This window comes from Colletotrichum siamense (assembly GCF_013390195.1).
Source record: "Colletotrichum siamense strain Cg363 chromosome Unknown KSG_Cg363_contig07, whole genome shotgun sequence".
NCBI classification, from domain to species: Eukaryota; Fungi; Ascomycota; class Sordariomycetes; order Glomerellales; family Glomerellaceae; genus Colletotrichum; species Colletotrichum siamense.
In genome coordinates this window covers 121597-146084 of record NW_023501020.1, presented here as the reverse complement: position 1 = coordinate 146084, position 24488 = coordinate 121597, and the positions used below count along the sequence as shown (strand labels likewise).

The 24488-nt window shown below is 54.3% G+C and overlaps 5 protein-coding genes across 5 annotated transcripts; all 5 read left to right on the top strand.

Moving 5' to 3' along the window:
* Window positions 1–744: 744 nt before the first annotated feature.
* klp5 (Kinesin-like protein 5) lies at window positions 745–4114 on the top strand (the record flags this gene model as incomplete). Its single annotated transcript, XM_036642221.1, has 4 exons — window positions 745–784; window positions 848–887; window positions 944–1060; window positions 1120–4114. 4 exons carry the CDS (start codon window positions 745–747, stop codon window positions 4112–4114), a joined length of 3192 nt encoding a protein of 1063 aa, XP_036491328.1.
* A 3942-nt stretch (window positions 4115–8056) lies between these two features.
* Window positions 8057–9354, top strand: EAPA-0 (Endothiapepsin; the record flags this gene model as incomplete). The annotated part of the gene is made up of 2 exons (XM_036642220.1): window positions 8057–8783; window positions 8858–9354. 2 exons carry the CDS (start codon window positions 8057–8059, stop codon window positions 9352–9354), a joined length of 1224 nt encoding a protein of 407 aa, XP_036491326.1.
* A 5573-nt stretch (window positions 9355–14927) lies between these two features.
* On the top strand, window positions 14928–16732 carry qutD-0 (putative quinate permease; the record flags this gene model as incomplete). Its single annotated transcript, XM_036642219.1, has 4 exons — window positions 14928–15109; window positions 15169–15541; window positions 15604–16439; window positions 16492–16732. The coding sequence occupies 4 exons, from the start codon at window positions 14928–14930 to the stop codon at window positions 16730–16732; spliced, it is 1632 nt and encodes a 543-aa protein (XP_036491409.1).
* A 593-nt stretch (window positions 16733–17325) lies between these two features.
* CGCS363_v010369 (uncharacterized protein) lies at window positions 17326–21922 on the top strand (the record flags this gene model as incomplete). Its single annotated transcript, XM_036642218.1, has 4 exons — window positions 17326–19039; window positions 19091–19638; window positions 19745–20074; window positions 20162–21922. 4 exons carry the CDS (start codon window positions 17326–17328, stop codon window positions 21920–21922), a joined length of 4353 nt encoding a protein of 1450 aa, XP_036492005.1.
* Window positions 21923–22583: 661 nt separating this feature from the next.
* Window positions 22584–24381, top strand: CGCS363_v010368 (uncharacterized protein; the record flags this gene model as incomplete). The annotated part of the gene is made up of 4 exons (XM_036642217.1): window positions 22584–22754; window positions 22811–23048; window positions 23104–23367; window positions 23501–24381. The coding sequence occupies 4 exons, from the start codon at window positions 22584–22586 to the stop codon at window positions 24379–24381; spliced, it is 1554 nt and encodes a 517-aa protein (XP_036492004.1).
* Window positions 24382–24488: the final 107 nt, after the last annotated feature.

Below are 24488 nucleotides of genomic sequence, written 5' to 3'. Positions count from 1 at the left end.
TGGAAAGCTGGGTCGTGGTGTTTTGTTTGGAGTTTGGCAACTTCTTTGTCCACTTGAAGCTGCTCTCCTGGAGCGTTGTTTGTGGCTGAGGTATGTCACCAGCCACATCTCCCCAACGTTGCGTGGCTGATGAGGTGGCGCCTTTCCGCATTCGGAGAGGCGCCCTGAAGTGGACCCGTCAAACCTCCCAAAAAGGCATGGCTGCCCCACTCCTGCCTCGCTAAAAAGGCTCCCGGTCGTCAAGGGCAACGCGGCACTCGGGGGTGAGGGCCCTTAGAAAACAACAAACGTCAGTCGGGCAAGTCACAGGCCCTGGACTTGTTCGTAAGTAACGTAACGGCAGCTGGAGAAAGTGCGAGACCCCTTCGAGACATTCACGCACGCTCATTCCTAATCTCTTATCCATCTGCATCTTCATCCACTCTCTCTCTCCTCTCTCTTCCTCCCCTCGACCGCCGACTCCCACCAGAGCAGCATCCTCATTCACTAACCCAACAGCTGCTTCGCTATCTCGTTAATTCTTCTTTTTTTTTCTTGTCGCCTTTCCCCTCCTCTTCTCGTCTCTCCTGATGCTCGGCTCGCGCTGCAGAGCGGCTTTGTTTATTTCTTGATTGCACCCGCCTTCTGCACCTGTCGAACCTTGACTTTTTTGTTTACGGTCTTGGATTCAAATAGACGGGACGACTCCGAGTACAGACACCCACACGAGACACCAGACGACAGAGAATCACCACATCAGCCAACATGGTCGTTGACCCTGGAGCATCGTCCATCACGGTCGCAGGTTAGTTGCGCCGACACAAGCTCTGTGCCGGTGGCCGTGAATGCTGACGTCGGTGACATACAGTTCGAGTGCGACCGTTCACGATTCGCGAAGCTGCGCAATTGTACGTCAACACATGTGAGAGGGGAGCCACCGCGACTCGGTGCTGACTGTCTGCAGAACACGAAACGATGAGGGCACCGTCTTTTTGGGCGACGGCTCTCTCGCCGCCGCGCCCCCCAAGCTCCAAAGAGGCGGCATCCGACCCGTGATCAAGGTCATCGACGACAGGTGCCTGTGAGTACACTCCCCCACCTCCCCATGCGCCGCAACATCATCTGACACAGGCTCCACAGTGTCTTCGACCCCCCAGAAGACAACCCCGTCCACAAGTTCGGCCGATCCGTCGTCCCCCAAGGCAAGAAGGTCAAGGATCAGACCTTCATGTTCGACAGAATCTTCGACGACAACGCAACCCAGAACGATGTATACGAGGGCACAACCAAACAGCTGATCGACAGCGTCCTCGACGGCTACAATGCCACCGTCTTCGCCTACGGCGCAACCGGCTGCGGCAAGACGCACACCATTACCGGCACATCACAGCACCCTGGTATCATCTTCCTCACCATGCAGGAACTGTTCGAGAAGATCAATGAGCGAAGCCAGGACAAGACCACCGAGGTCACTCTCTCGTACCTCGAAATCTACAACGAGACCATCCGCGACCTGCTGGTCCCCGGAGGCAGCAAACAGGGATTGATGCTCCGTGAGGACTCGAACCAGGCCGTCTCCGTCGCAGGCCTTACCAGCCATCAGCCCAAGGACGTCCAGGAGGTCATGGACATGATTGTGCAGGGTAATGAGTGGCGCACTGTCTCCCCGACTGCGGCCAACGCCACGTCCTCGCGATCTCACGCCGTCCTCCAGATCAACGTCGCCCAGAAGGATCGCACTGCGTCCGTCAACGAACCCCACACCATGGCCACGCTTAGCATCATCGATCTTGCCGGTAGCGAGCGTGCCAGCGCCACGAAGAACCGCGGCGAGCGCCTTCTCGAAGGTGCAAACATCAACAAATCCCTCTTGGCTCTGGGAAGCTGTATCAACGCCTTGTGCGATCCCCACAAGCGCAACCACGTACCATATCGCAACAGCAAACTTACTCGACTCCTCAAGTTTTCCCTCGGCGGAAACTGCAAGACTGTCATGATTGTCTGTGTCAGTCCCTCCAGCGTCCACTTCGACGAGACGCAAAACACCCTCCGATACGCCAATCGGGCAAAGAACATCCAGACCAAGGTTACCCGCAACGTTTTCAACGTAAACAGACACGTCAAGGACTTCTTGGTCAAGATCGACGAGCAGATGGCCTTGATCAACGAGCTCAAGGCGCAGCAGAAGGACGCGGAGAAGCTTTTCTACGCCAAGTTCCGCAAGCAGATGGAGAAGCAGAACTCGGTTGGCCGCGAGGGAATTCAGCGCCTGCGTGTGGCGTACGAAAACTCTGCCTCCGAGCGGAAAGACAAGATCAACAACATGAAGAAGCTACGGGCCTTTGAGAGGAGGATTGGTCTGCTCTCTGCGTGGATTGCGTCGTTCGACACCGTTTGCGATACCAGAGGAGACGAGGACTCGATGCCCCCGCCCCTTGTCGCCATTCGCAAGACGGCGCAGGGAATCATGGTGGAGTTGGAGCACAGTCGCCAGCACATCCACCAAAAGTTGGAGAGCACCAACTGGGAGCGTGCGATTGATACTGCCCTCCACCACAGTCTGAAGCAGTTGCCTGGCGGGGATGCTGACGGCCCCGAGGTCGACAGTCTGACACGCGAGGCCGAGCTTCTCAAGGCCAACTTTGGCAGGGATGCCAACCGCGAGGTATTGGAGATGGACAAGGCTGGCGACGCCGCCATGGTCCAGGTTCTTCTGACGGCGCAATTCGACATGCTTGCATCGCTCGCTGATACGCTCGCCATGAACGAGGATGAGGCCGTTGAGCACGCCAAGCAGATCATCAACCGGCTGCTGGAGGTAGGCTTCTCGGCTGCGACCAACATTGTCAAGCCCGACGGTGTGAAGATCCCGCTCGAGAAGTTCTCACCCACCAAGAAGGGAACGCCAAAGCGCAAGAAGGCGGTTGTGAACAATGTCGCACCCATGCCCCAGCCCGCTTTCGTCCCGGCTCCCGAGCCCTCTCCCCAGAAGACTCACGCATCCCCTATGAAGTCGTCACCCCGTCGTAAGAAAGCAGGCGCTCCGCGAAGTCCTCGTAAGGGAGTCTCTTTCACGCCTGTCAAGAAGAAGATGGAGTTCAAGCGTGCCGTTCGCTGGAGAGACGACGAGACGGAGTCGGGGCTTGCGGATTTCGAGAAGACACCCAAGAAGTACGACTCCACGCCGGAGCAGAACAATTCGCCCGACAAGTTTGGCCCTCCCCTGAGGATGCCTGCGCTTCCATCCTACCTCCAGGAGGAAGACAATACCACAACTTCGTTCAGCTCTGAATCGAGCCCGACGTTGGAGCTCCCAGAGACTGGGTCCATCCCAATGGCCAAGCCTAACAGGTTCCAGGCTGGATTCCTGTCCAAGGGGGCCACCCGTGTATCATCCGTTGGCTCGGGGTCACCTACCTCCCTCCCGATAATGACAGCGAACTTGGGCTCTTCACCACTTTCAGACAGTGGTCGCTCGGCTCCTCTACGCGCCCTCGACGTTCATCGTTCTTCAAACCTCTCACCGCCAGCCTTCCGCTCTAGAATCGCGAGGGCAAGCCCGCCTCCAAGGACGTCGCTGTCCGGCTCCGGGCTCTCCGTAGATGAGAACAACCCGCCGGCGTCTCAGACGGCCTCCGGTTCCGACTCTGAATCCCCGAGCATTGACCCCCGGAAGATCCGGTCGGCGCTGCAGAACATGAAGAAGGTTCGCGGCGAACACCGTCGCATCTCTTCCATGTCGGGCACTGCGGCTTCCAATGCGAGGCGTGTCTCTTCCGTCAGCTCGACCTCTTCGGGCCATCGACAATCGCTCAGCTTCTCAGGTCCTGTCGCTAGTAGCACAAACGGCATCTCGAGACACCGCCGTGCCAGTGCTGAGCGAAGGCTATCGCCGCCCATGACCTGCTCGCCACCGGACATGCGGGGTGATCGGGCATTCACCGCAGGACAGGCCAGACGCATGCACCTGGGAGGCAGCTTGAGAGTAGAAGGAGGAAGCCCGCAGCAACACAGAGTTGCCGGGGCCGGGTTCGGGAACAGGCGCATCACCATCGGCAGTCTCGCCGCCAATGTCGCGGCCAACAACGGAAAAATAGAGAAAGCATCCAGGCCCAGCGTGGCTGGCTGGCGTTGATTTTTGTTTCATCATACCCATTTTGCACTCGCCTCGAGGCGAAGGGGGGAGTATTGGGGGTGTTTTGTTGTTTCTCTCTTCCCCATGACGGCGTTTGGGCACTGTTCGTTCAGATCATCAAGGCTTCTTTTGGCTGCACACATCGTCTGGCGGGTCTGGTCGAAGAAGTTGTTTGTCTGTTGTATCAATAGGTCCGGGCTTGGTCATATTCACAATTCATATAATGACAATGCATGAACTCTTTGGAAAGTAGTGGGAATCTGTCCTCGTGGTGTAATCTCCGAAAAGCAGAAAAGCGGAAAAGCAGACATAAAGTTCGGCCGAGTGGCCATGTGGTTTGTGTGGCTGGGATCTGACGGTGGCTGTCTGTCACTTTGTACATCTGAAGCTCTCCGTCTGCAGCCATATGTTCGCATCGGCAAAACGGGCACAAAATGACCGTCTACTAAGCACGCAGTACCTTACGCGCGGGACTGCGGCATGTGGTGAGGTCATGTTTTGAGTTTCCATCAGCTGCTAAATCTCGGGAAGCCTCATAGTTTGGCGAAGTTTCCTTCGCAAACTGGTGATATTTTTGGCAGCCTCCGCTCGTTCAAACACGCTACCTAGTCATTGAATTGCAGCTGACGCAGCTGAGTGGTTACCGACTTAGCCGGCCGTTGGTGTTTTTCACTTCGACCTCGCTTGCATCTGCGGGGGACGTCATGCTTCGCGATGCTCGCGGACGCTCGCGATTCCAAACCACCACCACAAAGCGCAGAGTTTCGCATCGCCGACTTTTCCAGCGGGCGGGCACGGCAGTGCGGGATTGTGATGGTGGTTTGGTTGGGAGGAACGCACCATCATCAGTGTCCGGACAGAGTGGAAACAATCGGCATCGGCGGATGATGGAATTCGCGGGATATGCAATACAACAAACGAAACACCAGTGACGAAAGAAGCCGTGCTGTGTATGGTGTTGTGTGTGATACTGTGTGTGCCTGACCGACGATGGGATCAGTGAAGAGGAAAGACGAACATGGTCGGACTGACTTCATGACTCTTCGGATACAAGTACCCCGAACATCGAGAGCTGGGGCCCTGATTCAAGAGCAATGACCTCAGACCTCGGGTACGGCGGTCGGGATTTGGGGAAGAAGCGCAGAGTCTCGTCGAGTTCAGATGACAGCCGCAACCACCACAATGATGAAGAACATCAATAACCCAAAGATGGAAAGTCAACAAACAACACCACCAAACAGGCACGGGCAACGACCCAAGGAAGGCCCACTCCGCTTTGCCGCGATGGGCAAACATCCCCAATGGTCTGCTCAGCGGTTGTGGGCCGCGATAATCAATCGACCAGGCAATTACCTAACGGCGTCTACGGTACGTAATTGAATTTGAACCCCAAGGGTCAGGCACCTTACTGCGCCGTGAGGAAGCATTGGATCAGGGGAGACCCGTGTCGGGGGAGCTGAGAGAGCTCCGACGGTGCAATCTTAATTCAATCATGCTTATTCGGGGGTTTTCCGCGCCCAACGGTCCTTATCGCGCGGTCGGCAGAGAGGAGACTGACTGACTCTGACTGAGGGCCCGAGGAGAGAGTTTCTTGCCACTGTCTAGATTGCAACATCCAATGGGACTGACTGACTGGACTGGACTGTACTTGTTGGTCTGCACCAGTCTGTGTGGCTGGCGCTTGTTCAACTGATGAGCACACGACTAGTACCTTCTTGAGCCTTATCTTGAGAAAACATGGAGACCGGCTGACTCGGCAGTCTTCTCGAAGAAACGCCCAGCACGATTGAGGAAGCTCAAACAAATCACGATTCACCCCCTCATCCGCAAAGTCAGCGCACCGACGGAGCGACGAGATCAATCGGGAAAGAGAGAAGGTCACGAAGGTTTGTGAAATGTTCCGTCATGGAGTCGCGGGCAGAATATCAGCTCGTGCGAGCGATGGCACGACATGGACGAACTTTTGCAAAAGCAACCCAGCCCAGCTTCCCGAATGATGAATCCCTCCTCCATCCAGCCCCAAATAATACGCGCGAAGAAGGTCCTTGTATTGAGTTGAATGCGACGGAGGGCAGGGTCCAGGCCGGTGCAGCCGCCAGCACGTCATGAGAGCAGGGCAGCTCATGGCCATACGTATCGCCAAGATGGCAACGACAGCCGAACAATTCCGCTTCTTTGGGATCCGGTGTTTGACGCAGAGAAGAGACGACGGAGACTTGGGTCCAGGCCCCCAGACATCTCATCAGCGCAGCGCATCGCATGCAAGAGGGCGGGCTCTGTCTGTGTCTGTCTGTGACTATGTCTCTCGCATGCAATCCATCCCTTCTCCCACATCGCGCGCATCTCGCCGTCTTCCATCACCTGCACCACCACCATCAGCAGAAGCACCCCAGTCCGCCTTGCCTTCCTTCCCGTCTTGGCCTCGATCTCGTGCCTGGGCGGCCCCAGACTTGGCGGAGGGCTGGCGGAGGGTTGGAGTTGCAATTCCAAGTCTTTGCTCGCATACGGGACTGTGGGTGGGGACTTGGCGGTAAAGCTTGTTTCCATGTGCCGAGGCGAATTGGCAAAGCGAAGTGAACGGGGGATCTGCCATGCCAGTCTGCAGCTGTTGTGTTCAGTTATTGGCGATTAACAATGGGAAACATGGTTGGGCCTGGTTCCAGCTCGGAGCCCCATGTGCGGTTTTGGGCTGGCGACTCCCGGAGCCATGTCCCGAGTAGGTAGGTGCTTTTATTTTCCTTCTTCATCTACGTACTGCGTATCCGTAATCCGTATGAGTATGAGCGAGCACTCAGACTTGTCTGTTCGACTCGAGCACCGGTCCGGGGCTGTCGCGAGATGCGCTGGGAACATGGCAGAGACGATCAAGGATCTATCTGTCGAAGAGAGGAAAAGGGGTCCCGTCCGGCGTTGGCATTGGCTGGTTGCGAGATGCATGGCTGAGTGAATCCATTCGTCTCCCCCGCCCTCGGCCCCATCATCAGCTGCTCCAGTCGTGCGCTGTGCTTTTTTCATCTCATCTCCCGCCTTGGACGAACGGAGAGCCGCGGTTTGGTCTGGCTGGGGAATTCGACCTGCCTCTTTTTCATCTAGTTTCCCGCTGCTGGGAACTTGTGAAAAAGCTTAGGCCCAAGGTTGCGCCCACCACCACCACCACCATCTTGTTGTTCCGCTCTGCCCACCCTTGCACCACATCACTCACCCATGATCCATCCCACCCCTCCAACCCTCCTCCCCTTGAGTCCTCTTCTCCTCCCATCCCACCCCTTCAGAGAAGCCGGGAATAGGCTGGCTGTTGTTGCAATTGGCTCTTCGGGAGGAATGGAGCTACGTCAAGGTCCCTGGTTTGGCGTCCCCCGATGGACCATGGCTAGTCAGTCCGACTTGGCTCGTTTAATGGTCGCCGCAGCTGTCCTTATTTTCCTTCCTGTTTGAACTACCTCTCTACTCATCTAAGCTGGCCCATATCCTCTTCTCGAATCACGATGCATATCTAGTGGCCCCCTTTCGGTGACAGTCCATGGAGTTGCGACAGGCAGCCTGGATATGACACTATGGGCACGATGCTCCCTCTTGGAAGGTGGTATTCAACTCCCGGCTATCTTGTGCCGGTCACCTTGAAAGCTTGACTTGACGATCCCTTGTTGGCACCTCTTGGCGTTATCGAGCCTCGTGAACGCTGGTCGACTCCGAGTGATATTGCGATTTACCTATCGACCGGAGTGGGTTCCTCCCACAACAACACACACGGCGGCGATCTCTATCGTGGAGTCGAACATGAGGATATAAGGCTCTGTTGATCTCCCCGTTCATCTGGTCTTTTTTCCTCTTCATCCTCATCGGCTCACTCCCGTCCTCGATCCTCATCCTCATCTTCTCATCTCCTGCCTCTCCCCGTCCTCTTCCTCCTCAGGTCTCTCGCTCCGCCTCTTGTCTGTCAAGATGACTCTCATCACCGCCCTCACCGCCGGTCTGGCTCTGGCCTCCTCCGTCATTGGAGCGCCCACCAACAACGCCAACGAGAAGCGCTTCACCGTCGACCAGATCAAGAACCCTCGCTACGTCCGCAACGGTCCCTTGGCCCTCGCCAAGGCCTACCGCAAGTACGGCAAGGCTCTTCCCGAGGACCTCTCCCGCGTCGTCGCCAACATCACCTCCACCGGTGCCACCAAGCGCGCTACCGGCAGTGTCGCCGCCACCCCCCAGGACTACGATGTCGAGTACCTGAGCCCCGTCCAGATCGGCACCCCGGCCCAGACCCTCACCCTCGACTTCGACACCGGATCTTCCGATCTCTGGGTCTTCTCCACCTCCACCCCGTCCAGCCAGCGCAACGGCCAGACCGTCTACGACCCCAGCAAGTCCAGCACCGCCTCCCGCCTCAGCGGCGCCACCTGGTCCATCTCCTACGGCGACGGCTCCAGCTCCAGCGGTATCGTCTACAAGGACACCGTCTCCGTCGGCGGCTTGTCCGTCACCGGCCAGGCTGTCGAGGCCGCCTCCAAGGTTTCTTCTTCCTTCTCCGAGGAGAGCGACCTGGACGGTCTCCTGGGTCTCGGCTTCAGCTCCATCAACACCGTCTCCCCCACCCAGCAGAAGACCTTCTTTGAGACTGCCAAGTCCAAGCTGGATGCTTACCTCTTCACTGCTGACCTGAAGCACAACACCCGTAAGTCTATCACATCCCGTCTCACATCACACTCGTGAGTGAGAAGAGTGAACATGTATTGACATCCACATCAGCCGGCAAGTACAACTTCGGCTACATCGACTCCTCTGCCTACACCGGCGCCATTACCTACGTCAGCATCGACAACTCCGACGGCTGGTGGCAGTTCACCTCCTCCGGCTACTCTGTCGGCTCCGCCAGCTTCACCTCCACCTCCCTCAACGGCATCGCTGACACCGGAACCACCCTCCTCCTCCTCCCCCAGTCCGTCGTCACTGCCTACTACGCCAAGATCTCCGGCGCCAAGTACGACTCTTCCCAGGGAGGCTACACCTTCCCCTGCTCCGCCACCGTCCCCTCCTTCACCTTCGGCGTCGGCTCTGCCCGCGTCACCATCCCCGCCAGCTACATGAACTACGCTCCCGTCAGCACCAGCACTTGCTTCGGTGGCCTGCAGAGCTCCTCCGGCATTGGCATCAACATCTTCGGTGATGTCGCCCTCAAGGCTGCCTTCGTTGTCTTCGATGGTGCCTCCAACCGTCTTGGCTGGGCCGCCAAGACCCTCTCTTAAATACTCATATAGAGACAGAGAGAGAAAGAACTTAGAGAGGGATTTGCCCATTAGAGAGATGGCCTGAGGGATTCCGGAATGAGGACCTTGAGGACGGAAGATTGAGGGCGCATCTGATGGGCAACTCCTCTGTTTATGGACAATCCATGTGATGAGACGATCGAGTCTCACCAGTCACTGCTTCTTATACATATTTCATATATCTTAGTATATTTTGGTGGATTATGAGAGATAATGAGGTCAAGATAAGTCTTTGAGATATAATGACTCAGAATACAAAAATCACGTTGAAGAAGTTTAATGTGCGTTTTCCGTGGTGACTTTTTTCCGTGCGGCACATTTATTCAAGTCTTTTTCCGAATTGCCAAGCTTCCAGCCCCAAGTTGCATTCACTCACACCTCTTCCCGTCGCGCCGAATTCTAACCACGTTGTTTTATATTGGCGTTCTTGGCATGCGGGATGGATGCTGAGGAGGCTTGGCAACAGGAGAAATCTCTCCCCGTTCACTAGGCTGCACGGCGCGGGTTGCGGTGGTGGCAGCCAAGGAATGTGGGAGAGGTGTGCTGTCGGGCTGCGGATACCGAGCTGCAGGCGATGGCTGATCGGATTTTGGGGGTCGCCAGCGCTTCTGGTCGTTTTCTGGGGATGTTTTGCCAAGACTTCATGGGTCCTTCGGGGCGCGTCTGGAGCTTGCGCAACGGGGAAATCTGATACCGTGTTCTTGGCTTGAAGTTTTGGAGAAGATGTGCGGCATGGAATGGTTGCGCTTCATCGACAGCCGAGTCCGCCAATGAGATGGATGTTTGCCGAGCGTGACGGTGTGAGTTTTTTTCACTGGTCTCTTGGCACGATTTTGCATCGGGATGGGGTCCGGTTTGGTGGATTTGTTGGATGAGCTATCTTATCGGTTCATCATCTCGTCGAAACGCGCGATGGGACTTCGGCACTGCGGATGGAGCCAGACTCGGCAGAACGGCGGTCTAATCAGGCCAAGATAACAATCTCACGCGACATTGGACGTCGGCCACTGCAACTTGGGCTATGGAGGATGGTGTAGATGGTCACTGGACTGGGTGATCGGCTTCTTCTCCCCGTCATCGATGTTCTGGAGAGGAGACCCATCTCGGATTTAAGAGGCAAAGGATGGTCATCTGCGTTGGTGAGATTGAGAGCAGCCAATCACCAGGACCCTCAACTCAAATATTGAACACAAGATCCCCCAGCTATTCGACGTGGGGATGTTGCACGTGAGACGGCCGTGTCGGGGTCAACTCGCCTGTGCAGCGGCATCATATACCTTACATACAATTCTACAATCAGTAGTCGATTCGATCAATTTCATGACCTTTGGATTTGAAAATAGAGGATGAAGTATTGAGAAAGAGAATTTGAGAGCAGGTACTGAGTATAGGGGTCGCCCGGGAGGCTCAAGATTGTGTTGATGTGCCCTGAGATCTTCCACCGACCCTCCGCCAGACAGGTGAGGACGTGAGATGCTGGCCCACGTAATGGTCTTTAAAGCAAAGTATTCGAAGACAATTGCACAACCCTTCCTCGAATCTCGACCAGAGTGCTGGTGGCTATCTTGAAGCTGTTGAGCGTAGCAGACAATGCGAAACATCGGGCCTACCGACTGCGGTTGCATCCAATATTGATTGCTGTCATCAGATTTCTGTCATCAGATTCCTACTGTCCTTCTCTGTCGACTGGGATCGATCGTTGTGATATCGGTTTGGGTGATTCGAAAGACCCGTGGCATGTATATTACATGTCGCGTTAGCCTACACGCGGATACTTTCGATGGTCACCACCGTTGATATGTGCAGTCGAAAGCTCGAAGAGGGATACGCCATCGCCGTGAAGCGCATCGAGAGGTTTGCGGGAAGAGTATTTCGCCTGTCTCACAATAACATGGAGTATAGACGACAGGATTCATCGGAATCCCTGGAAACGTTAGCACTTTGGGAAATGTTGGTGATGAGCATTGCTGAAGAAAAGTGGGAGACTTTGGCAGACTAAACTGCCCGGTTCTAAGGTTTGTCCCCGAAATACGTACATTTGAACTGATTCCCTGGTAAGGAGATATTCTGCTTGTCATTCCATGAGATTCAGAGACCGGTGCATGACAAAACCAAGAAAAGATTTCATGAAGAGGTTGTTGGCTTGTCTGGGCTCCATATCGCAGAGTCCTTTGAATCAAGATGTTGCGAAAGAGAACTTTCTGTACGGCTACAGCCTTGACGTCTGACAGGAACTCTGCGAGTTTCGCTAACCCTTCTTGAAAATTCTCGGGGCCTTGCAGACCATGCAGCTGGTTTGACAGAACCCTGGCTCATCAGGACGCCGGGCTGAGGGAGAGTAGAAGAGAGACAACACCGCCAAGCTGGAAGGCTTCCAGGCCCCAACACTTGATGAAGGAGGGTGCGGCCTTAACCCCAAGAATGCAACCTTTCGATCGACCAAGACAGTTGGCACAGCGAAGCTCCAGAGACAAGAGGCGTGGCGGGTTGGCGCGTAGAGGCTCTGGTGGCTTGCATGGCTTTTCAACGTCAAGTCTTGAATAACAGTAATTCTTCCGTCCTATCAATACACAAGACTTAGGCGATGGCTTGGAAGAACAGGCCGTGCCTGGGAAGGATCTCTTTGATTCCGCGTCTCGTGATCTTGAGGATGTCTGTTTGCGCAAGCTGAGAGCGACGCGACAAACGCGCATTCGCGCCCAAACAGTCGGTCACCAGCTATGCGGCACAGACATCGACTAGTGCGCACTGTTTCCCCGGTACGACCATCAGCAGTTGGGAGCGCGCCAACACAGGCGGTGCAAGATGTCTGGCAGGCAAGCACGGTTGTTGACAGGGCCCGAGGACTCGGGTCCGGAAGCAGAGCAGTGTGGTATGTGGCATCGCATGATGTTGGCCGAGTTGGGTGCATGTCTCGCTAGCGCCCTGTATGCCTCATTTGTGCTTGAGTATACGTGGACTAGCTCGACGAATAAAGAGACAAGATCAATCTGGACAATTTGATTTCGAAGGCGCCGAGATACGAATGAAGCTTTGGGAATGTGTTCGGTTCGTGAATGCCAAACAAGACTAGGGGAGATCCAGTTCTTCAGGTCAGCGGCGCAAATGAATTTTTCCGTCAAATCGAGAGCAAGGCCAAGACTTTTGGTTCATCGCCACGAAGTCGGGGTGGTGGTGGTTGGAACACGGTTGGATGGCTTGGGGTTAGGGATGTTTGGCACACCGTCTTTGGCGTCTGGGGATTCCTCGATTCAGGGACTGACAGTTTTGCGTGGCTGACCTGTCATCCAAAAAGCCCTGAACGGCGAGTTTTGAGTCGCACTTTAGGTTGACACTCGTGTTCGACGAAGGGCCGCACAAGACCAGAATAGACTAGAGTGTTGGACACCGTCGATACATTCAGTCAAGCGCTCATCGACATCGACAGATTGAGAACAAAGATGTAGCGTCTTCTTGTCTGTCTCTCGCTTCCAGGTCTTGTACATGTACGAACGAACAGCTGGTGTTCGTCCCCAGTTGGCACGGTGGTGCATACATACTAACAACCCCCTTGTCCCGTCCCCATCCCCTCATTTGCACCCCCGCGATCTCCAACAATTCTCCATCCTCTCCATCCCACATGTAGGTACTCAATCCTCTCACCTGCGCCCGTTCTCCGCACAATCCACCGGACGGGATCGGTCGATATGTGGACTAGTCTTCCAGGCGGAAAGCTGTGATTTGATGTACATTGTCGTCTGTGTCCTAGAGAGACTCACTGTTATGATTCTTTCCAGAGTCTCAGCTCGGAGCTTTCATTTCAACCAGCACTCATCGTTGTCATCGTCCCATTCCCAAAAAGTCCCCTGTTTGACTGTCGGCGCATACATGTCCCATCCATGACGATACATACGGCCTAAACTCAGTTCAGCACACTAACCTGTCCTCCCCTGCCTTCATCCATTCACCAACCTGTTCAACCCTGCAAACCCCTGCTCTTTGCCATTTTGCCTCGTCTCCTCCTCTGCGTCTCCTTCTCCACCCCCACCAGCAGCCTAAATTCGTGATTGAAACCACACACCCGGCCGCAAACCCCAGCAAATCACGCGCCGCCTTCATCGCAGGGAACGGCTCATACTCGGCGGTCCATGCCGCAAAATGAATGGCCACATCCATCAGTGATCCTGGGGAAGAAGACCCATTCATTCCTCAGTCACTCAGTCACTCGTCTTGGTGTCTCCCGTCAGCTCACATGCGCCCTCTCAACTCTCATTTCTCTCCCCCGCCGTGCGCCCCTCGTAATCTGGGGCACCCGGGGCCCCATAGAGTCCCCAGAGCTGCCCCAGATAGTCACGTCTATTGCTGTTAAGCTTGACTGCTAGTTTGTACATGGAGACCGTTCTGCAGCCAACTTGCCGCCTGCCATCACCGATCCATCATCTAGATGCTTGACAGCTATCCCACATACAGCCGGCCTCTCACTTCAATCTCCAATCTCCTCACGAACGTCTTTTGCCGGCAACTTTAAACCAGGTACCACGGATACGACGAACCGCCAGACAGGGTCTTGGTCTGCGCCGTCAAGGTCTACATACATACGGATCGCCGTTTGCTTGTTGCTCAGACTGCGATGCGTTATTCGTGCCCATGTTGATCCCTTGGCTCCTTCCACATGGCCTGCCATCTTGTGTCTGCATCTGACTGAAGTGCCATCCGGCTACCTTAGCTTGCCCAGCCCAGCCTCTGAGACTAGCCTGGCCGCGGCCATGCTTGTCGATGCATCCCATCCGGCCGCCACGACCGCCCAACAGAACAGGAGACCACCACTACACCGCACACCCCCAGAAACCGCTTGCCATGTCCCACGCCTTCCCCGAAGCCTCCAATTATACCACCTGGTCGGCTGATCGCAAAACCGACTTCCCAAGCCAAGACGTTACTCTGCCGCCCCCATCGGCCCAGCGTCCTCGGGCTGTCCTCCTGCCTCTTGTGAATGGTGGAAAATCCCATGGATAATTCACCGTCCGTCTTGGTACTCAGTGAGGCTCGATTCTCTGGGGTTTCCAGAGGCACAGCTAGCTTCCATTGAAGGATGGCTGGAGGGCGGACAAGACCAACCAGAGGCACGGAGCAGGGGTCTCGGCGAGGAGACGCACAGGAACGATTGTGACCATTGCTCCGGACGGAGATGTACTCCTCACGCACACAATGTACCGTCGGAGAACCTCTGTCGCATCCAACGTGAGGTGGGATGGCAAATTGCTGACTAGGTAGCTTAGAGCTGTGAGGGGTCCCCGGTTACACTGGGGGAGGAGGAGACTTTGGATCAGCAAGGAAAACACCGACCTGGCTTCTCGATATATCAAGGCGGCCATCTCGCGCTCCTCACATCCGCTGTCCCCTCTCTCTTCGCCGCTTCGTCCCTTCACCACCATCTCCTCGCGCCCCTCGACCTTCTCGGCTTGTAGAGGCTCAATCACGAACGGGTGTCGAGTATTCGATCGACCTTTTCTCCTCAGTAGCAACACCGATCCGCCAGAGCCTGGCTTGTTGCAGAGGAAACAACCGCCAAAATGTCGACTATGCAGGGTCTTCTCAAGAAGATCGTCAAGAACGAGGCGATGCAGAACGATCCCGCCGAGATCTACGGCTGGAGAGTGTTCGCGCTCGCCGCATCCGCCTGTTTCGGTGCCATGTCCTTCGGTTGGGACAGTTCCGTCATTGGTGGTGTCGTCGTCATGAAGCCATTCATGAAGTAAGCGGACGCATCTGGCTGGGGGTCTTTTCATACAAGTAGCTAACATTCATCTACAGTGACTACGGTTTGGAGAACGCATCCAAGGTCGACACCGCCAACCTGACGGGCAACATCGTCTCTACCCTCCAGGCCGGCTGTTTGGTTGGTGCCCTCGCTGCTGCCCAGCTCACCGACAAGTTCGGTCGCAAGTGGTGTCTCGTCTCTGTTGCCGCCGTCATCCTCGTCGGTGTTGCCATGCAAGCTGCTTCTCTCGGTAAACTCGCTCCCATCTTCGTCGGTCGCTTCATCTCCGGTCTCGGTGTCGGCGCTGCCTCCAGTATCAACCCGCTTTACGTCTCTGAAAACGCCCCTCGTGCCATTCGTGGTCTTTTGACCGGAATGTACCAACTCTTTATCGTCACTGGTGGAATGATTGCTTTCTGGATTAACGTGAGTACCGCTCAATCATTGCGATCAGGTCACACAGCATTACTGACCCATTTGTTATTCAGTACGGTGCCGAGGTCAACCTCAGCGGCAAGAGTCAATACGTTTTCCCTCTAGCCATCCAAGGCCTGCCAAGTCTTTTGCTTCTCGTCTGCATGCTCTTCTGCAATGAGTCTCCTAGATGGCTTGCCCGCAAGGATAGGTGGGAGGAGTCCAAGAAGATCCTGTCGGTTCTCCGCAACCTGCCTGAGACACACCCTTACCTCGAGCAAGAATTCCAAGAGATCGTCGACCAGCTGCAGCACGAGAGAGAGCTCATCGGCGAGGCTACCTTCATGAACATGCAGAAGGAGATGTGGACCATCAAGGGCAACCGAAACCGCGCTCTCATTTCCATCTTCTTGATGATCTGCCAGCAAATGACCGGTACCAACGCCATCAACACCTACGCCCCGACCATCTTCAAGGGTCTCGGTATCTCTGGACGCTCCACCCCTCTGCTGTCCACCGGTGTCTACGGTATCGTCAAAGTTTTGGCTTGCATCTGCTTCCTCCTCTTTATGGCCGACTCTCTTGGTCGTCGCCGCTCGCTGCTCTGGACATCCATCGCCCAAGGCCTCTGCATGTTCTACATCGGTCTCTACGTCCGTATCTCACCGCCCATTGAGGGAGAACCGGTCCCGGGTGCCGGATACATGGCACTGGTGGCTATCTTCCTCTTCGCTGCATTCTTCCAATTTGGTTGGGGTCCTGCCTGCTGGATTTACGCCTCTGAAATCCCCACTGCTCGTCTTCGTTCCCTCAACGTCGCCCTTGCTGCTGCCACTCAGTGGCTGTTCAACCTGATCGTCTCCCGCACTGTTCCCAACATGCTGGCCACCGCGGGCTCTCACGGTTACGGGTAAGTGATGATCCCATCCTGATATGAGAGGTCAGATACTAACGCCATCCAGAACCTACCTCATCTTCGGCAGCTTCTGTTTCTCCATGTTCTTCTTCGTCTGGTTCTTCGTCCCCGAGACCAAGGGTGTCTCCCTCGAGCACATGGACAAGCTCTTTGGTGTCACCGACTACGACACCGACAAGAACCTCGTCCACGACAACGCCAGCGACACCAAGGTGCCCGCCCAGGTCCAGATCGAGACGACCAACACCAACGACCCGTACAACCACGTCCGCAAGGAGTCTGCTTAGGAGGCTTCATGGGTTGGAAAAGATGTGTGATGCGGATGAACAGAGGCGTGTAAGCGAAGCGAATTTGCATTTAGAAGCTTGAGTTCAGAAGACTGAGCTTGAGTGAGTGAGGATGATCGCATGTAGTTGGCTTTTGATACCTATCCAGCCTGCTACGGCACTGGCCTTTGATGACAATTCAATGGAATTTTGAATAAACTCGTGCCCCTGACAGGAAATTTGACGTTGGCGAGATGCTCCGTCTGCTCCTTGTGCCCCTACTTCTGTCTAGATGTGGAATATGACGCAGACCAGATCATTCCTGTGCAGTGGAGTCAAACCCTGCATGGGCTGACAATCGGGGGTTGGTTGTCGTCCCACGAAATGGACCCCCAAAAGATCTTTTGTCCGGCACGAGCTGGTAATTAGCGCTCGGCATCACGCCAAGTGTCAGCATAAACAAATGGAGCAAATGTCTGTCCATATCTCTCAGCGGCGGTTCTCTAAACTTACATTGATCTGGTCTGACGGCCACAACTGATATGCCAGCACGCAGCCGGGAAGCCCCCTCGAAACTACACCATCCATCCCACTGAAACGAGACTCGCGCGACGATGACCATGCCAAGTGCCGAAAAGAAACCGTTATCTGACGTCGAGAAACAGCTGTCAACTGACGACCGCGATGTCAAAGACCTCTGGCAGGAAGCCTTGAAAGGCTATCAGGGCATTGTCGGGTTCAGCCTGGAACGCAAATTCGACAACGTTCAGAGCATGCTCGACTTCGGAACGGAACAAATGAACAAATTCCACAAGTTCAGGCACGACAAGGGCAAGATTGACCGCCTGAGAACCCTCCTTGCCTCCAACCTGGACTACGTGGAAAAGGGCGCCAACCAGATCATCGAGGCAGCTTCTCCAGCGTTTCCCCCGGCCGCGACTATTGGGACGGCCTTGACCTACATACTACAGGCCTGTCGTTCGGTCTCAGCGGACTACGACATTGTCATTGTTTTCTTCGAAGACATGAATAGCTTTCTTCAACGTATCAGCATTCTCGAGTCACGACTTCCCCAGAAAAAGGCCTATCAAAACTGCCTGATGGAGGTATTTACCTCGCTTCTCAACATGTGCGGCTTCGCGCACAAGTACATTGAGCTTGGTCGTTTCAAAAAATGGATCACCAACCTCTTTCAGGGAGAAGATAGTGAGCTTGGGGGAGCAAGAGCCCTCATGAACAAGAAATTGGGTCATCTCCAACAAGCCACGGAGTTTGCTATTCTCGGAAACTCTGAGGAAACGCTCAAGATGACCACACTGTTGGATGAAAACCAACGATCTCATACCCAGATGCTAGAGAGGTTCGAAAACACTATGGACAGCATCAACGAGAACACCGAGAACATTAAGAACGATGTCGCCAAGTTACTCAAGTTATTTGGAGGACAAACGGAAGAAAGCCAGGCGAACAGTGACCTGCTAGGCAGCGCATCGTCTGTAAAGAGCGTCCAGGACGCTCAAGAATCAGGAGACAAAACACTATCTGCCAGGGCCATTCGATATTTTATACCAGGGTTAGGACGAAACATCGAGGAGGAATTTAAAGCCCTGAGGGAAACACTTCTGCCAGACTTTTGCAACTGGGTATTTTCAGAGCCAAGCTGGAATGATTGGTTGGCAATGAAGGACGGAGAACGCCCCGTTTTTGCAATTACTGGCCAGCCTGGTATTGGAAAGAGTCATCTGGCAGTGGCCCTTTACGACAAGCTCGAAGAAAGGGCCAGAGAGGATGAAACGGGACACACCTGTGTCGTTCACTTCTACTTTCGTGAGGAAGACGATGTGTTCTGTTCTTTTCTCAGCTGCATGGTATCAATTGTCATCCAGATTGCAGAGACTAGCAATGCTGCCTGTGAAAAGCTGAAAGCACAGCTTGCGAGAGATGACATCAACATCAACAACCGCCTTTGGCAACACCTTGCAATCTTTTTGCTCAAGCCTCTCTTCGAGCAAAACTCCAAGTTCAATCTCTTTATCGTGCTCGACGGATTGGATGAGATGCGCGATTGGAATGCCTTCAAGGAGTTTCTGTCCATGTTCGTCACAGAGAAAAGGCTGAGAATGTCGCTAGTGGTTACCTCTAGACCTGAACGCTTGGAAGACTTTCCGAAGGACATCAGACTGCTTCAAATTGAAGCCACCAAAGACAAGCAGCGACAAGACTTTAAGGTGTTGATATGGCATCGTATCAATTCCCTTGGTTGCTTGAAGAAATTCTCCCGATACGTTAAGCAGCGGGTTGCCGTTGCGGTGGAGGAAACGTCACCAAGTAAGTGGTCACTTGGCTTTTTGATTCGAACATGCTGACGTTTCGCGGTAGACATGCTATATGCGGAACACATGCTCACCAAACTGGACAGTCTTGGCCGCGAGGGCGCCGTATTGAAGGCACTTAATCAGAATAAGCCTGATGACCTGAATGACATCTACGAAGGCTTATTATCAGATTGTCGCCGCCGCACGCCGATCAGTCACCAACAGATTGCTGCCTCGATACTTCATTGGATAGCTTTCTCTAAACGAAGACTGACATTAAATGAGGTTCAGTCTCTTCTGAGGCATCTATCACAGGCAGCAGACTTCAGCCTTGAAGACATACCTGAATTCACGTCAAAATTTCTCAAAGTAGCAGACACAGGCTACGACGCCGAATTACGAGCAAAGGCGCAAGCTAGTAAAATCACAATGGTCCAAGACTTGAAGCAGCATGGCGGTGACAATGACGATATACGACGATGGACCTCTTCCTGTGAAGTTTCAGGAACGATCCATGAGGCGTTACTTCACAGATGGCCCGCACGCACCCTCAACATTGCGTTGGGGTTCCTCCGAAGCTCACCGTCGGATCTTTTTGAGCAGCACGAAGCTGTTTCAACCTTCTCGGATGGACGTTGACAAGAACCTCCAGAAATATTGCGCTGTATTTCTGTTACATCACTGGAGTAATATCCAGGTCGCTCAACATACCCATCAGGAACAGGTTGAGGTCCTTGAGGCTTTTGCCGAGGCACTCAGCAACAAGACTGGGTTTTCTAAGATGATGGGCAAGGCTGGAATGACGTATCGCTACGCCTCAACCACCGTCACTGATCTCAGAATTCAAGACTGGGCAAAGCTTGTGAAAATTCCAGAAGTCAAGGATAGTCTCAGTGATTTTGCAGCGGAATGGTGGCGCCGTGTTGAACAAGAACCCGCCACCTTTCGTCTAGGCCTGGCCAAGGGTTATCTTCAGGAATTGTATCAGTCACTGAGTTTACAAGATGCTATGAAGGCATGGGAATGTCTCCAGAGCATCATTCAATTGGTAAGGCCCAATCCGCCCTCACAATGCTCAACTTGGCAATTGAAACTACAAACAAGAGACGTGGTCATACTAACACGTATCGAAAAGATTGGTAAAGGTAACCTCCTGATGGAGCAAGGCCGTCTCAACTTTCCAGACCAATTCGAAAATGTCAAAACATGCGATGAGACAGAAGTCGTCTTTGATGAGGCTATGGCCAGCCTGGGTATCTTGGGTCTCTTCGTAGAAGATGTGACTCCAGATGCAGGCGGTCATCGTGCGACAGCTGAAGTTCTTCTCAAGACTGGCTACTTGGAGCCGGCTGAGAAGACTTGCAGAACCGCTCTACAGCTTTGCAACCCAAGTAATCCTGAGTGGTACAGAGCTTCTTCTGTTCTGTGTGACATATTGTTACAAGCAAAGAAAAACGAAGATGCTCACCGGTTCGCTGGTGGTGCAGTCTCTCAGCTCTGGATAAAGGAGATTCCTGGGCATCTGAAGCGTGCTGTGTGTACTACGTACGCCAGAGCTCAAACAGAATTGCAGAACTTTGATTCGGCGCTTCAGTACTACACCGAGGCCAAGAAATCTGATCCCGATGGCATCACCCCAGCATCCGATCTTGTTGCAGAGTTGAGTGTCTTCTACCGAAAGGCGGACCAAGCCGGTTATATCAAGGCTTTGAGGAGCTGGACCCTTTTGGAGAGGATCACCTGGTTGGCGTCCAACTACGCGACAGAAGGAGAAGATCGACTTGCTCTACTCTGTGACATTGCCGTGCAAACCGGCGAAAAACAATTCATCGTTGAGTTTTACGAACAGGCGGTTGCCTTCTTAGACAACCTCGACGCCGACACACCTCTTCGCCTAGATCTTGCAGTCGTGTACTTCGAGGCCTGCAAAGATGCCGAGAAGGCTCTGACTACCTTGAACGAGGTATTCGATAGCCATGACACGGTCTTCGTTTACCCCATCACATCTGTCACTCCAGTGTGGGTGATGCGTATGGCATTGACTCTGATGACAAACGTTCAGGTAGAACTCTTTCGGCAGTCGAGGGATCCGATCTACAAAGCCGAACGCCTCCAGTCTCTCTCCAGCCTCATGGAACGCCCATTGTCACTACATATCCCACACATATCCCCGATAGATACTATATCGTACAGGATCGGCTTGTCCTACATGTACTGGGTCATGGGGCCCAAGGCGACATTCGAAGAAACGCTGCAAAAATTGTTCAAAGAAAGCTTCGAAGGTCTGAGTGATTACATTAAATGGAACGATGGTACGTATGTGTGGACACTTACACAGGCGCTGGCGCTTCTAAGTCGAGCGTTGGGAAATGACGACACGCTCCGCCGCTACGCTCGTATCGTGGGTTCTGCTCTACTGTCACGACTTACCAGGTCCCAAGAGGACGATAACTCAGCGGGTGGGAAGCAAAAAGTCAGTCATATAACGGAGGGAGATGACCATGAGTCGGAAGACAACTCCCATGAAGACGAGGGAGACTTGCTGAGTGACTCATGGTACACGTGCGGAGGCTTCTGTTCCCCAGCCCGCCCCTTTCGGCGGTGGGGAGATGGCTCGGCGTACTTGTACATCACTTTTGAGACGGGTATGATTTGCGAAGAGTGTCAGACAGAATGCGACGCTATGAAGCGCGGCGAAGGAACAGGAAAAGCCCGATACTTCCACGGCATCGGGCACGACTATGTCAAGCTTCCCGTCGAAGGCTGGCGGGGCGTCAAGAATGGCATGTTGAGGTTGGATGGCGAAGAGCCCGTACTATTCAATGACTTCTTGAAGAAGCTTCAGACGGAAGTCATCGAGAATGCGTGGGATCGGCTTTGGTCTGGAGAGATCTAGGTGTGGTGTCAAATAGAATGAACATAACCGAGTCGATCTGTCGTTTTACCGTGCCACGGCACCTGCATTCAACATATGCTCTTTTCACCTCTACTGGCGGCGGCGGCGTCGTCTCTACTGCCGTCTTTCTCTGCCGTCCGTCGTTTATGTTCCTTACTTCGTCTCTCCCCGCTCTCAATCATTTTGGTCCAAGTATAACGACTAGCCAGGTGATGTGGCGCTTCCTCAGCCGCATTCTGAATACCAGATGATTCAGCCCCAAGTTGACATGAGGACGGAGAGATATGGAAGAAAGTGACGCTAGGCCTGTTTCAACCAAACACCGACGGCTCACGTTGACCCATGAGTTGCTATTCAAGCCATGAATGCTCCCTTGGTGATTGTAGAGACTACCATCCACGTGCAAACCTGGTGATGTAAAAGCCGTTGCACCGTCGTCCCCAGTCTGATTTGCTTGCCAAGTCCTGCTAACTCTCACTATCATCAATTCTAAGATGCTTGATTCTCTTGGAATTATATGGCTTTCATGCGGAGATTGAGAGAATATGTATAAGCGTATGTTGCTATCTCCAAGATCCAACGGTATAAGTGACGGAAACCTCGACCAGTGCACGTCTTGATGTAATTTCACAACCACTGCGTTCTTTCTAGCCTCATCAACATGGGACCTTTCCTTGCTGCTATCGGCCTCTTGGGCTCTTTCATGACTCTTGCTGTTCAGGCCCAGAACCCGCACCATGCCATCGACCCCACCCTTTTCGCCGTTATCAAACCGAATAACGAACTTGAATGGCATGACTGTTACTCTGTCTTCAAGTGTGCGCGGTTGAAAGTAAAGCCCCCTTTCCTTACCTCTCTTGTACTACCCTCTCGACTCACATCCAACAGGTTCACGCAAAGATTGATGACCCTCGCAAACCAAAGAAGGTCAAGGGGAAGTGCGGCCAGCCAACTGTCGACCTTGCCATCGTCAAACTTCCCTACGTTGCTGCTCCAGGGGGCACCCCTCACCAAGGCGCAGTTCACGTCGCCCTGGGAGGCTGGAGTTCCTCGTCGACCAACTTCCTCGTCCGGTTCGGAGAAGACTACGCCCCTTTATTCGCAGGATATGATCTTCTCGCCATCGGTAAGCCCGCCATACCCTGGCAGTCTCACAAACCACATATTGACAGAAACCCAAGACTATCGCGGCTGGGGATGGACTACATCCTCCTTCCGCTGCTTTGCCACCGAAGACGACCGCAAACAATTCGCCCTCTCCGAGCCTCCTCTCCTCGGAGCTGACGATGCCGCATTCTCTCTCCGCGAGAAGCGCGCCGAGGAGTTTGGGAAGAAGTGCAAGAAGAACGGCGAGGACATCGGCCGGTTCATGGGGACGTACGCCAACGCCGTCGATCACTACACCGTCATGAAGGCGGAGAACCGCACCAAGATGGGCTTCTGGGGTATCTCGTCCGGCGCCCACCTCGGACAGACGATCGCCCAGCTATACCCAGAGGCCGTGGACAAGTTCCTCTTTGACAATAAGTCCTCCTTTGCAGACGTCATGAACATGATTTACTGAAGCGCGCACACAAGGTCCGACACCCTCATCGCTCGCGTACACCGTAACCCAAGCCCAACCCTCCCAAATACAAGATGCGGAACGCGGCCTCGAAGCATTCTTCTACACATGCCTCAACTCCGCCCCCGGAATATGCGCGTTTGCAAACACCTCAAAAACCACAGCCGCGCTCCGCGCGCGCTACACCGCCCTCGAGGCAAAGCTCAGATCCAAGCCCCTCAGCATCCCGGGCTCCGACTACAAATTCGACTGGTCCGCCCTCCACACCTTCACGACCACCACCCTCCACGCCCCCGGCTGGTTCCCCGTCCTCGCGGGCGTCTTCGCAGAAGTCGAAAACGGGACAGCAGGGCCAGCCATCGCCGGCGCAGTATCATCCTCCCTGACCGTCCCGCCTGCCCCGCTCCCCCTCCTAACAGAAGAAGCACCCTTCGAGGGCATCCTCTCCGGCGTCTGCATCGACGAGTCACAGCACATCAAGAACACCAACGACTTCAAGGCCTACCTCAAAAGCATGGTCGCCGCCGCGCCCAGCGTGGCGCCCATCTTCGCGGACTGGCGCCTCGTCTGCTCCAAGTGGAAAATCGACCCGGCCAACAGGTTCCCAGACGTCTCCAGCGAGCCTGTCAGGACGCAGGGCAAGATTGTCGTGCTGAACGGGGTGGGCGACCCCGCGAGCAGCGTCGAGGGCGCCAAGGGCGTCGCGGCGAGGTTCTCGCCGAGCGTGTTTGTGAGGAACCTGGCGCCGGGACATACGAGCTTTGCGGCGGCGAGTAATTGCTTGTTTGGGCTGTTTTACACGTTCTTCGTGCTCGGGCAGATGCCGGCGGAGGGGTATACTTGCGGTGATGTCTTTGCGCAGGCTTTTGGGGTGCAGATTCCTGCTGGTTTCTAGGGGAAGGGCTTTCCCCCCGGGATATCTGTGGTCAGAAGATAGAAAATACGGCTTGGTTCTATTAGTTGAAGGTCCGCCTCTGCCTTCAATTCACAAACTCCCCTGGG